The sequence below is a fragment of the Oncorhynchus gorbuscha genome, unplaced genomic scaffold, assembly GCF_021184085.1.
Source record: "Oncorhynchus gorbuscha isolate QuinsamMale2020 ecotype Even-year unplaced genomic scaffold, OgorEven_v1.0 Un_scaffold_553, whole genome shotgun sequence".
NCBI lineage: Eukaryota > Metazoa > Chordata > Actinopteri > Salmoniformes > Salmonidae > Oncorhynchus > Oncorhynchus gorbuscha.
In genome coordinates, this window is record NW_025745384.1 from 530,443 (window position 1) to 543,240 (window position 12,798).

Consider the following 12,798-nt stretch of genomic DNA (forward strand, 5'->3'; position numbering starts at 1 on the left):
CCTTGTCAGCTCAGGGATCCAATCCAGCAAGCTTTCAGTTACTGGCCCAGCGCTCTAACCACTAGTCTACCTGCTGGTTACTGGCCCAATGCTCTAACCACTAGGCTACCTGCTGGTTACTAGTCCAACGCTCTAACCACTAGGCTACCTGCTGGTTACTAGTCCAACGCTCTAACCACTAGGCTACCTGCTGGTTACTGACCCAACACTCTAACCACTAGGCTACCTGCTGGTTACTAGTCCCAAACACTAGGCTACCTGCTGGTTACTGGCCCAACACTCTAACCACTAGGCTACCTGCTGGTTACTAGTCCCAAACACTAGGCTACCTGCTGGTTACTGGCCCAACACTCTAACCACTAGGCTACCTGCTGGTTACTAGTCCAACACTCTAACCACTAGTCTACCTGCCGTCCCTCCACTCTAACCACTAGTCTACCTGCCGTCCCTCCACTCTAACCACTAGTCTACCTGCCGTCCCTCCACTCTAACCACTAGTCTACCTGCCGTCCCTCCACTCTAACCACTAGTCTACCTGCCGTCCCTCCACTCTAACCACTAGTCTACCTGCCGTCCCTCCACTCTAACCACTAGTCTACCTGCCGTCCCTCCACTCTAACCACTAGGCATTCTGTTAACACTGTGATTTACGCCCACAAATCAACCATTCTGTTAACACTGTGATTTACGCCCACAAATCAACCATTCTGACCACTTTCCCAACAAGTCAGACAATAGTTGAAGCATATCAAATCTACTCTGCTATTAAAATCAGCTATCAGAACAGAAATATCGTCTACCAAATCAAAACAAATAGCTATTTCAGTAACCACATCAATTACGTAAATCTCTACTTTTAAAGAAAAAAAAAATGCAAATTGAACGACTTCGACCACTTTTCACAACAATACTAGCAAAGCCTCTGACAATTAAACAAATCACATAAAACCATCTTAATCTCCTTCGTAAGCGTCCGTGTCCACACACATCACCGGGCCGGCAGTGACGGACGGATTACTGACCGATCCCGCTGCATTCTTAGCCACCACTCTGAATTCGTAAACCACACAGTCGTTCAGCTCGGTCACGGTGTAGTGAGTGTCGGAAACGTTGGTTAAGTTGGCCTTCGTCCACCTGTCTCCTTCTCCCTCTTTCTTCTCAACCAGGTATCCCGTTACCTTGCTACCACCATCGTAAGTAGGCTTCAGCCATTCAAGTCTGACGGAGGACTTTCTGATGTGAGTGATCCGCACGTTGGTCGGAGGCTCTGCAACAGACAACAACAACAATTATTTATAGGTTAAAATATTGTAAATATAGGAAATGTGATGGACAACCACTAGGTGATAGAGAAATGTGATGGACAACCACTAGGTGATAGATAAATGTGATGGACAACCACTAGGTGATAGATAAATGTGATGGACAACCACTAGGTGATAGATAAATGTGATGGACAACCACTAGGTGATAGAGAAATGTGATGGACAACCACTAGGTGATAGATAAATGTGATGGACAACCACTAGGTGATAGAGAAATGTGATGGACAACCACTAGGTGATAGATAAATGTGATGGACAACCACTAGGTGATAGAGAAATGTGATGGACAACCACTAGGTGATAGAGAAATGTGATGGACAACCACTAGGTGATAGAGAAATGTGATGGACAACCACTAGGTGATAGAGAAATGTGATGGACAACCACTAGGTGATAGATAAATGTGATGGACCAACCACTAGGTGATAGATAAATGTGATGGACCAACCACTAGGTGATAGAGAAATGTGATGGACCGACCACTAGGTGATAGAGAAATGTGATGGACCAACCACTAGGTGATAGATAAATGTGATGGACCAACCACTAGGTGATAGAGAAATGTGATGGACCAACCACTAGGTGATAGAGAAATGTGATGGACAACCACTAGGTGATAGATAAATGTGATGGACAACCACTAGGTGATAGAGAAATGTGATGGACCAACCACTAGGTGATAGATAAATGTGATGGACAACCACTAGGTGATAGAGAAATGTGATGGACAACCACTAGGTGATAGAGAAATGTGATGGACAACCACTAGGTGATAGATAAATGTGATGGACAACCACTAGGTGATAGAGAAATGTGATGGACAACCACTAGGTGATAGATAAATGTGATGGACCGACCACTACTGAAAGTAACGAAAGTCACCTTACCACAAGCATCAATGGCCAGTACAGCGTCTGAGGTCTTGCTCAGGGGACTGCATAAAGAAATGTCATGGACCAACCACTACTGAAAGTAACGAAAGTCTCCTTACCACAAGCATCAATGGCCAGTACAGCGTCTGAGGTCTTGCTCAGAGGACTGCACCCAGCTGCGTTTTCCGCTGCCACCTTGAACTCATAGACGAGACCGGCAACGATGACGTTGGTCACTTTGAAGTGTGTGGCACGGATAACGGTTTTGTTGACCGTCTGCCACAGGATGCTGTTCTTGTCCTTCATCTGAAGACGGTATCCAACGACTGGTCTCCCGCCATTCCAGTTCGGCTCCGTCCAGGCGACGGTGACGCTTTCTCTGGTCACAGACGTGACGATAGGGGCTGACGGAGATTCAGGGACGGCTATAGACGAAAGAAAATAACATTTAGCATTAATCGGTATGTTACAGGGGGGTCTTTTACCCTGTTCAATAACACATTCTCAGGTATTCTTTATCAGTTCACAGGGTGGCATAGTGCAGCGCCCCCTAGTGGTCTGTTACAATAACACATTCTCAGGTATTCTTTATCAGTTCAAGGGGTGGCATAGTGCAGCGCCCCCTAGTGGTCTGTTAGAATAACACATTCTCAGGTATTCTTTATCAGTTCAAGGGGTGGCATGGTGCAGCGCCCCCTAGTGGTCTGTTACAATAACACATTCTCAGGTATTCTTTATCAGTTCAAGGGGTGGCATGGTGCAGCGCCCCCTAGTGATCTGTTACAATAACACATTCTCAGGTATTCTTTATCAGTTCAAGGGGAGGCATAGTGCAGCGCCCCCTAGTGGTCTGTTACAATAACACATTCTCAGGTATTCTTTATCAGTTCAAGGGGTGGCATGGTGCAGCGCCCCCTAGTGGTCTGTTACAATAACACATTCTCAGGTATTCTTTATCAGTTCAAGGGGAGGCATAGTGCAGCGCCCCCTAGTGGTCTGTTACATGTACAGTTTTTTGTACTTTACCTTTATTTAACAAGGCAAGTCAGTTAAGAACAAATTATTATTTACAATGACGGCCTACCGGAGAACAGTGGGTTAACTGCCTTGTTCAGGGGGCAGAACGACAGATTTGTACTTTGTCAGCTTGAAGGATTCGATCTTGCAACCTTTCGGTTACTAGTCCAGCACTCTAACCACTAGGCTACGCTGCCGCCCCTCCACTCTAACCACTAGGCTACGCTGCCGCCCCTCCATTCTAACCACTAGGCTACGCTGCCGCCCCTCCACTCTAACCACTAGGCTACGCTGCCGCCCCTCCACTCTAACCACTAGGCTACGCTGCCGCCCCTCCACTCTAACCACTAGGCTACGCTGCCGCCCCTCCACTCTAACCACTAGGCTACCCTGCCGCCCCTCCACTCTAACCACTAGGCTACCTGCCGCCCCTCCACTCTAACCACTAGGCTACCCTGCCACCCCTCCACTCTAACCACTAGGCTACCCTGCCACCCTCCACTCTAACCACTAGTCTACCCTGCCACCCTCCACTCTAACCACTAGTCTACCTGCCGCCCCTCCACTCTAACCACTAGTCTACCTGCCGCCCCTCCACTCTAACCACTAGACTACCTGCCGCCCCTCCACTCTAACCGCTAGTCTACCTGCCGCCCCTCCACTCTAACCGCTAGTCTACCTGCCGCCCCTCCACTCTAACCACTAGGCTACGCTGCCACCCCTCCACTCTAACCGCTAGTCTACCTGCCGCTCCTCCACTCTAACCGCTAGTCTACCTGCCGCCCCTCCACTCTAACCACTAGGCTACGCTGCCACCCCTCCACTCTGACCACTAGTCTACCCTGCCACCCCTCCACTCTAACCACTAGGCTACGCTGCCGCCACATATAGATGTATATATATATATAGAGAGAGAGAAAATACAAAGACAAAACATGAATAGAGTAGTATAAAACTTACTGTAGTTGAGATCCACTCTGACGGTTGCAGAGTCGCTGTACTCACTGATGCCGTAGCGATTTTCAGCCCTGATTCTGAACTGGTACTCCAGTCCTGTTATGAGCTTCATGATTTTCATCGTGCATTTCACAACGACCGAGGAGACTTCGGTCCAGTCGGCGTTTGTCGTTTCTCGTTTGGTTATGATGTAGTTTGTGACGGGACTTCCGCCATCATACCGAGGAGGAAGCCACGTCAGACTCACGCTGTCCTCGGTCACCTCAGACATTCCAATAGGACCAACTGGGGCGCTGGGTCTATCCAGGACCACGATGGTCACAAAAGACCTGGAGGCTCCGCTGGTGTTGGAGGCACATATGTCGTACCTTCCTGAATCAGTAGCAGTGCTCTCACGAAGACTGATGATAAGATATTCAGGAGTTACTTCAGAGTTGAATCTCATCGTTGACTTCAACACGACATCGTCCTTTGAAAGAGAAATCTTTGGCGCAGGTTTCCCAGTAAGTGGGATCTGGCATTTTAGGTTCGATCCTGCTCTGACGTAGACCATATTGTCAGGAAACTTGTTCATGTTCATTTCAGGAGGTTCTGTTGAAAGATGAAGACTTGTTGAAGATATCAGATCAAAATGAAACCATGTAAGATGTAAGAATTTGTTTTCCAGAATGTAGTAACCTTCCTATTGTTGGATTCTGAATGTGGTAAACTTCCTATTGTTGGATTATGAATGTAGCAAACCATCTATCTTGGTTATGAATGTGGTAAACCATCTATCTTGGTTATGAATGTGGTAAACCATCTATCTTGGTTATGAATGTGGTAAACTTCTTATCGTTGGATTATGAATGTAGTAAACCATCTATCTTGGTTTATGCTCAGCAATTCTCTAGCCTTAGTAACTGTAAATGTAGGGCTGGGCAACAACTCACCAAGTTGCCCTTTAACTAACACAGGGAGAGCCATTTCTGTAGGGTCACTGAATCCAGCGTGGTTTTCAGCACGAACTCTGAAGAAGTATTGAGTAGCTTCCTTCAGGTCGTACACCACGAAGTGGGCGGTCTTGGTGACGCCACACTTCACCCATTTATCCTGACCGTTCTCGAGAGCATCGACACGATAACTGCTGATTCTGCTCCCTCCGTCATCCTCGGGCTTAATCCATGACAAGGACACGCTTTCCTTGGTGATCTCGGTGACTTCGATGGTTTGTGGCGGGCTTGGTTTTTCTGAAATCAAGAAGAAGAAGAAAAAAAAAGAAAAAAACTGCCGTTTAAAAATAATAATAACATACAAAAATTACATTTTTAAAAATATATTTTGTTACGCTTACATTTGGATTATCAGTTCTGGCATACCTGTAATCATTGCTCCGTATTTGGTCTCAGCTGGCAAGCCGGTTCCATATTGGTTTTCACCAGTGACTCTGAAGTAGTACACACCTCCCTCTTGTAGATCTGACACTCTGTAGGTCAGACGAGGACATGAATCTGTGACTCTGGTCCATCCCTTGTTGTTCACCTCACGGATATCAACAAGGTAGTTGGTGACAGCAGCACCACCTTCGTTTTCTGGGGTATCCCAGGCAACTGTTGCAGAGCTCTTGGTAACATCCTTGACCGCAACACGGCATGGTGGACCAGGAGAGTCAAGAACCCTGACATTTAACGTACATGTGACTTTTCCAGCAACGTTTTGTAAAGTTACTGTATATTTTCCAGAGTCGTCTCTTGTTGCTTTATCCACCGTGATAGACGTGACAGTATCAGTGGTATGAATACTGGCCCTCACTCTCAGGTCAACATCTGCCTTGTCCCACATAACGTTAGGAAAAGGCTTGCCGCTGAACGGCACTGTTAAGGTGAATGAACTGCCGTCCTTTACAAGAAGAGTCTTTCGCATCTCATTGCTGATATTAAACTGTGGTTCTTCTTCTCGGTCCTCAGCTGCTTGTGGATCAGTAGGAGGGCTTGGCTCACTGACACCAATCTTGTTGATGGATTTGACAACAAATATATATTCTGCACCAGGTGTCAAACCAACGACAGTGGATTCAGTGTTCTCTGTGTTTGAAACACTGACACACCAGTCCTCCTCATCCGTTCTCTTATATTCAACACAGTATCCTGTTACAGCAGCTCCCCCATCAAACAACGGCTTATTCCATGAAAGAGTTACAGAAGTCTCGGTCGAGTCAATGACTTTGGGTTTAGCTGGTGGGGACGGCAGGAATTGTGGATCCTCTGCTTTTGTCAGTTTGCAAGGAATACTTGGGGGACTCGAGCCTGCTACATTTTCTGCATAGACTCTGTACTCATACTCACATCCCTCACAGAGATTGGATGCCTTGACCCTAAGGTCATTCACAGGTTTCGTGTTCACCTGTACCCAGCGCATTCCTGATTTCTCTCGTTTCTCAATAACGTAGCCAGAAATGCTGCTTCCTCCATCGGACTCCGGTCTTTTCCAGCAGATTGTCATCGTCTCACTTGTTATGCTGGTGATTTCAACATCTGTCGGTGCAGCAGGGACAGTGAATGGATCTGTGGCCTTGGTTGGCTCACTCTCCAAGGCTTCACCTTCTCCATATTCATTCACTGCCTTTACTCTGAAGATGTATTCCTTTCCTTTACGCAGACCGGTGACCTTGCATGTTGTAGCCTTCGTGTCTTCATATACTGAAGTCCAGGTGACACGACTGGTTTCACATTTCTCTACTATGTAGCGCAGAATTTCCGCACCACCATTTTCTTGAGGTGGTCCCCAGGTCAAAGTGCATTTCTCTGCGGTCAGACCAGTCACATCCAATGGCCCAGAGGACGGTCCAGGGCGGTCAAGTACCTTACAGTTTACACACAGGGACCTTGTACCAGCAATGTTCTGCACTGTTACAGTGTACTGACCCGAGTCTCTTCGGATAGCGTCTCTGACTAGTAATGTGGTGGTGGTGTGTGTTGATGTGATCTCTATTCTTGCCTTGATCTCAATCCTTTCACCATCTTTTGACCAGGAAATGACTGGACGTGGGCGCCCAGAAATATCTGCATCGATTCTCAGAACATCTCCGGCTTTGACAAGGACTAATTTCTTATACTTGTCATCCAAGACAATGCGAGGTAGAACAACGTTATCCTTGACTGTGACGGCACCTGTGCATTGCGATGGCTCACTGAGTACTCCAGCAGAGTTCTTTGCAATAACGCGGAAGTCATATTGAATGTCCTCCGTAAGACCTTCAATGTCATAGCAAGTTTCCTGGAGATTGGTGAAATTGCACTTCAGCCAACAACCATCTGGAAGCTCCCTGCGATCAACAATGTAGCCAGTCACCTTGGCTCCACCGTCATTCTCTGGCTTCGACCAAGTGAGAGAAATGGAAGATCTTGTGATGTCTGTGACTGTAAGGTTAGCAGGAGGATCACACGGATCTCTTGCAGCTATAGGCTCAGTGGCTTTGCTGTACGGCCCAACGCCAGCAATATTCTCAGCAGCAACACGGAATTCATACTGCAAGCTTTCTTCAACCCCATTCACTTTAAATTCTGTTTCAGCGATGAGACGTCCTCTGTTAGTCTTTGTCCAGCGAATACTGCTGTAGTCCTTCATTTCCAGGTGATAACCGATGATTGGACTTCCACCGTCCCTGGCTGGTTCATTCCATGTAACCAACATGAAGGACTTTGTAGCCTGGGCAACACGGAGGGTAGTGGGAGGGCCAGGTTTCTCGAAGGGGTACTGTGCAACAACGGAAGCAGACTCCACAGCATGGCTCACGCCGTAACGGTTTTCAGCTGCAATTCGGAACTGATATTCAGTGCCTTGTGTCAAACGAGGAACCTTAATAGATGTTCTGGCAACTGTGGATGAAACAGTCTTCCATGATGTAGTGGTAGTATCTCTCTTCTCTACTACGTAGTTGGTGATTGGACATCCACCATCGTAGAGTGGGGGATCCCAAGACAGTGAAATATAGTCAGCGTTGACCTCATCTACCTTGATTGCACCAGGTGGGCCAGGTTTATCCAAGATGACAACAGCTAGTATGGCTGATTTTCTACCAACTGTGTTGCTTAAGGTGATCTCATAGTTCCCTGATTCCTCCCTGGTTGTGTTTCTGATAGTGATTAGTGATGAGTTATTAGACGTTAGAAAGCTAACCCTGGTTGTCTCCTTCAACTCAACACCATCTTTGTTCCATGAAACCTCAGGTTCAGTTCTGCCTCTAAACGGAACATCGATCTTCAGGTCGTCTCCTGCCTTGACACTGAATGTGTTGCACATCAGATCTATGATGGGTTCCACTGTGTCGTCGTTTACTGCGACAGCCTCTGCCAGTAGCTTAGGTTCACTCTTGCCTGTTTCATTGACCGCACTAATCCTAAATGAATATTCCTCACCTGTCAAGAGTCCATCAATAGTTGATCTCAATCCCCGTATCTCAGTACACACAGTCCATTTGTCATCGCTCTTGGTTTGCATTTCCACTACGTAGCATTTGATTCTGCTTCCACCGTCGTCGTCAGGCTTTTCCCACGACAGACTCACACTGTCGTGAGTAACATCTACAACAGCGACTTTACCAGGAGGCAAAGGAGCTTGGGATACCTTGATTGGTTCTGGTGTTTCCGCTGGCAAACCCACACCGAGCTCATTAACAGCTCGTACACGGAAGTAATAAAGTCCCCCTTCTATGAGGTTGTCAATCTTCATTCTATTTCTTCCACAGTTCTCGGAAACACTGGTAAAGGCTCGTCTTTGAGCTTCTCTCTTCTCCACAATGTAATGTGTGATCTTAGCTCCGCCGTCAATCAGTGGAGGCTCCCAGGATAGTGATACAGAATCTCTAGTAATGTCCTTGACTTCAAAGTGCTCGGGGGCACTTGGTGAATCCAACACTGTGACATTAACGAAAGCAGACTTCATACCGCTGGCGTTCTCAGAGTCAACGCATACTTGCCAGTGTCAAGTCTGTTGACAGTGTGGATGACAAGGACTGTGTAGGTGCTTGTGACCTCAATGTGTGCACGCTCAGTAAGAGGACCTTCCGTCTTGGACCACTTGACTACAGGTTGAGGTTTTCCTTTGAACGGGACAAACAGACGCAGTGTCGCACACGCCCGAACTGACACCATTTTCCTAAGGTCTGAATCTAGTTCGATCTCAGGTGCCTCAAGTCTTTCAGATGTAACTACAGTCCCTGGTACATCAGCGGGTTCCCCAACTCCTTCAGTGTTAATCGCATAGACGTGGAAGTTGTATTCTCCATTCTCCTTCAGCATTTTCACAGTGAAGTGTGTTTCTTCAACACCAGTTGGCGGTGTACAGGCTGTCCACTCTTCCTCCGTTACTTCCTTCATCTCAACAACATATCCTTTGATGGCTGCTCCGCCATCATAGATGGGCTTTGTCCATGAGATGGACACGGTTGTGGTTGACTGGTCTGTCACCCTAGGGTTGTAAGGTGGACCTGGTGGATATAAGGGGTCACAAGCTTTGATATATCCTGTTGGTACACTTGGCACTCCCACGCCAGCAGAATTCTCAGCAGATACTCTGAACTCGTAGGAATGCCCCTCTGCGAGTCCGGTGCATCTGAACCGAATATCGTTAAGTCTTCTCTTGTTACACTTTGTCCATCTAACACCGTCTTTATCGCGTTTTTCAACGATATAGCCATCTATTTCTGAGCCACCATCGTTTTCTGGACGATTCCATGTAAGGACCATTGAGTCGCATGTTATAGCGCTTGCTTCAGGTGTGGAAGGAGAGCTGGGCGGCTTGAAAGGACAACATGCAGTAACCGGGTCTGATTCAAGAGGTTCACCAGTGCCAAACCTATTCACCGCTTTCACTCTGAAGATGTACTCAGTGCCGGGTACAAGTTTAGTCACTTTGTAGCTGACTGCTTGGGTTTCCGGTTGGACTACAGTCCATGACACGCGGTTGGTTACCCTCTTTTCAATGATATAATGGGAAACACTGGCACCGCCATCTTGTAACGGATGACTCCAGTGCAGCGTGGCTTTCTCTGCAGTCACACCAGTTATCTTCAATGGCCCATCAGGTGGACCAGGTCTATCAAGAACCTTAACATTGACAGGTATATCTTTCTTTCCGGCCACATTGCTGAGACTCAGGACGAACTGTCCGCCGTCCACTCTGACGCAATCTAGAACTGTTAGAACGGTACGTTCAAACGTTTTTACGACCTCCGTTCTCGGGGCGGTTTTATCAATTTCTTTTCCGTCTTTTAACCACTTGACTCTGGGGAGTGGCGTCCCCAGGATATCCGCTCGGATAACAAACGTTTCACCAGCGTGGACGACGATACCATCCTTAAACTTGGGATCCATCGATGCTGTTGGTGCCTCGATTTCCATGGTGGCTCTGGTCACTGTTGACACAAACGAAATACCAGGTGCAAAAGGTTCACTAAGAGAGAGAGAGAGAGAGAGAGAGAGAGAGAGAGAGAGAGAGAGAGAGAGAGAGAGAGAGAGAGAGAGAGAGAGAGAGAGAGAGAGATACATATGTATAATCAGATGTGATATTATACCGTTATTGCCTAGTTAAATAAGAACAGAGAGTCAGTTAAGAACAAATTATTATTTACAATGACAGTCAAGGAACAGTGGGTTAACTGGTCTAGGAACAGTGGGTTAACTGGTCTAGGAACAGTGGGTTAACTGCCTGTTCAGGGGCAGAACGACAGATTTTTGTACCTTGTCAGCTCGGGGATTCGATCTTTCAACCTTTCGGTTACTAGTCCAACGCTCCACTCTAACCACTAGGCTACCTGCCGTCCCTCCATTCTAACCACTAGGCTACCTGCCGTCCCTCCATTCTAACCACTAGTCTACCCTGCCGCCCCTCCACTCTAACCACTAGGCTACCCTGCCGCCCCTCCACTCTAACCACTAGTCTACCCTGCCGCCCCTCCACTCGAACCACTAGTCTACCTGCCGCCCCTCCACTCTAACCACTAGTCTACCCTGCCGCCTCTCCACTCTAACCACTAGTCTACCCTGCCGCCCCTCCACTCTAACCACTAGTCTACCTGCCGCCCATCCACTCTAACCACTAGGCTACCCTGCCACCCCTCCACTCTAACCACTAGTCTACCTGCCGCCCATCCACTCTAACCACTAGGCTACCCTGCCACCCCTCCACTCTAACCACTAGGCTACCCTGCCGCCCCTCCACTCTAACCACTAGTCTACCCTGCCGCCCCTCCACTCTAACCACTAGACTACCCTGCCGCCCCTCCACTCTAACCACTAGTCTACCTGCCGCCCATCCACTCTAACCACTAGGCTACCCTGCCACCCCTCCACTCTAACCACTAGGCTACCCTGCCACCCCTCCACTCTAACCACTAGGCTACCCTGCCGCCCCTCCACTCTAACCACTAGTCTACCCTGCCGCCCCTCCACTCTAACCACTAGACTACCCTGATATTGATTGATTATCTTCAGTCAATTGAAGGCTTATATGTTTTGGAGTTCCCCTTGGCTCCTTATCAATTCAAGTGGTGGCATAGTCTAGCACCACCTAGTGGTCTGTCACGCAGAAATATTCTATCATGTTGAGATATGTTATTGGATTGATTTACACAGGTGAATATGGCAATATTCCCACATGGGTCTACCACTTCTGTCCAATCATATTAGCCAAACTAAACACTCCCTCTGATACGTGTATTAAAACTATATACTTTTATGGGCTGTTGTTCACAGGAATGTACTGAACAGGAAGGAGAGAGGGAAGGAGAGAGAGAGAGAGATTTGTAATAAAAAAGCTGGAATCTATTCTTCCCAATGTGATTTGAAAAGGATTTGTTTTGCTAAAAGAGTACAATGTTTTAGTTGAAGGCTACTTTAAGAATCTGTGTCTGTGTGAATCTGTGTCTGTGTGAATCTGTGTCTGTGTGAATCTGTGTCTGTGTGAATCTGTGTCTGTGTGAATCTGTGTCTGTGTGGAATCTGTGTCTGTGTGAATCTGTGTCTGTGTGAATCTGTGTCTGTGTGAATCTGTGTCTGTGTGAATCTGTGTCTGTGTGGAATCTGTGTCTGTGTGAATCTGTGTCTGTGTGAATCTGTGTCTGTGTAAACTGTGTCTGTGTGAATCTGTGTCTGTGTGAATCTGTGTCTGTGTGAATCTGTGTCTGTGTGAATCTGTGTCTGTGTGGAATCTGTGTCTGTGTGAATCTGTGTCTGTGTGAATCTGTGTCTGTGTGAATCTGTGTCTGTGTGAATCTGTGTCTTTGTGGAATCTGTGTCTGTGTGAATCTGTGTCTGTGTGGAATCTGTGTCTGTGTGAATCTGTGTCTTTGTGGAATCTGTGTCTGTGTGAATCTGTGTCTGTGTGAATCTGTGTCTGTGTGAATCTGTGTCTGTGTGAATCTGTGTCTTTGTGGAATCTGTGTCTGTGTGGAATCTGTGTCTGTGTGAATCTGTGTCTGTGTGAATCTGTGTCTGTGTGAATCTGTGTCTGTGTGGAATCTGTGTCTGTGTGAATCTGTGTCTGTGTGAATCTGTGTCTGTGTAAACTGTGTCTGTGTGAATCTGTGTCTGTGTGAATCTGTGTCTGTGTGAATCTGTGTCTGTGTGAATCTGTGTCTGTGTGAATCT

At 47.2% G+C, this 12,798-nt stretch overlaps 1 protein-coding gene across 1 annotated transcript; it reads right to left on the reverse strand.

The window, feature by feature from the left end:
• Nucleotides 1-560: 560 nt before the first annotated feature.
• On the reverse strand, nucleotides 561-10,551 carry LOC124018644 (titin-like). The gene is made up of 6 exons (XM_046333983.1): nucleotides 9,213-10,551; nucleotides 5,530-9,123; nucleotides 5,104-5,400; nucleotides 4,175-4,762; nucleotides 2,317-2,622; nucleotides 561-1,267 (listed from the first exon to the last, which is right to left on the reverse strand). The coding sequence occupies exons 1-6, from the start codon at nucleotides 10,549-10,551 to the stop codon at nucleotides 954-956; spliced, it is 6,438 nt and encodes a 2,145-aa protein (XP_046189939.1). The 3' UTR covers nucleotides 561-953.
• Between the last annotated feature and the right edge of the window lie 2,247 nt (nucleotides 10,552-12,798).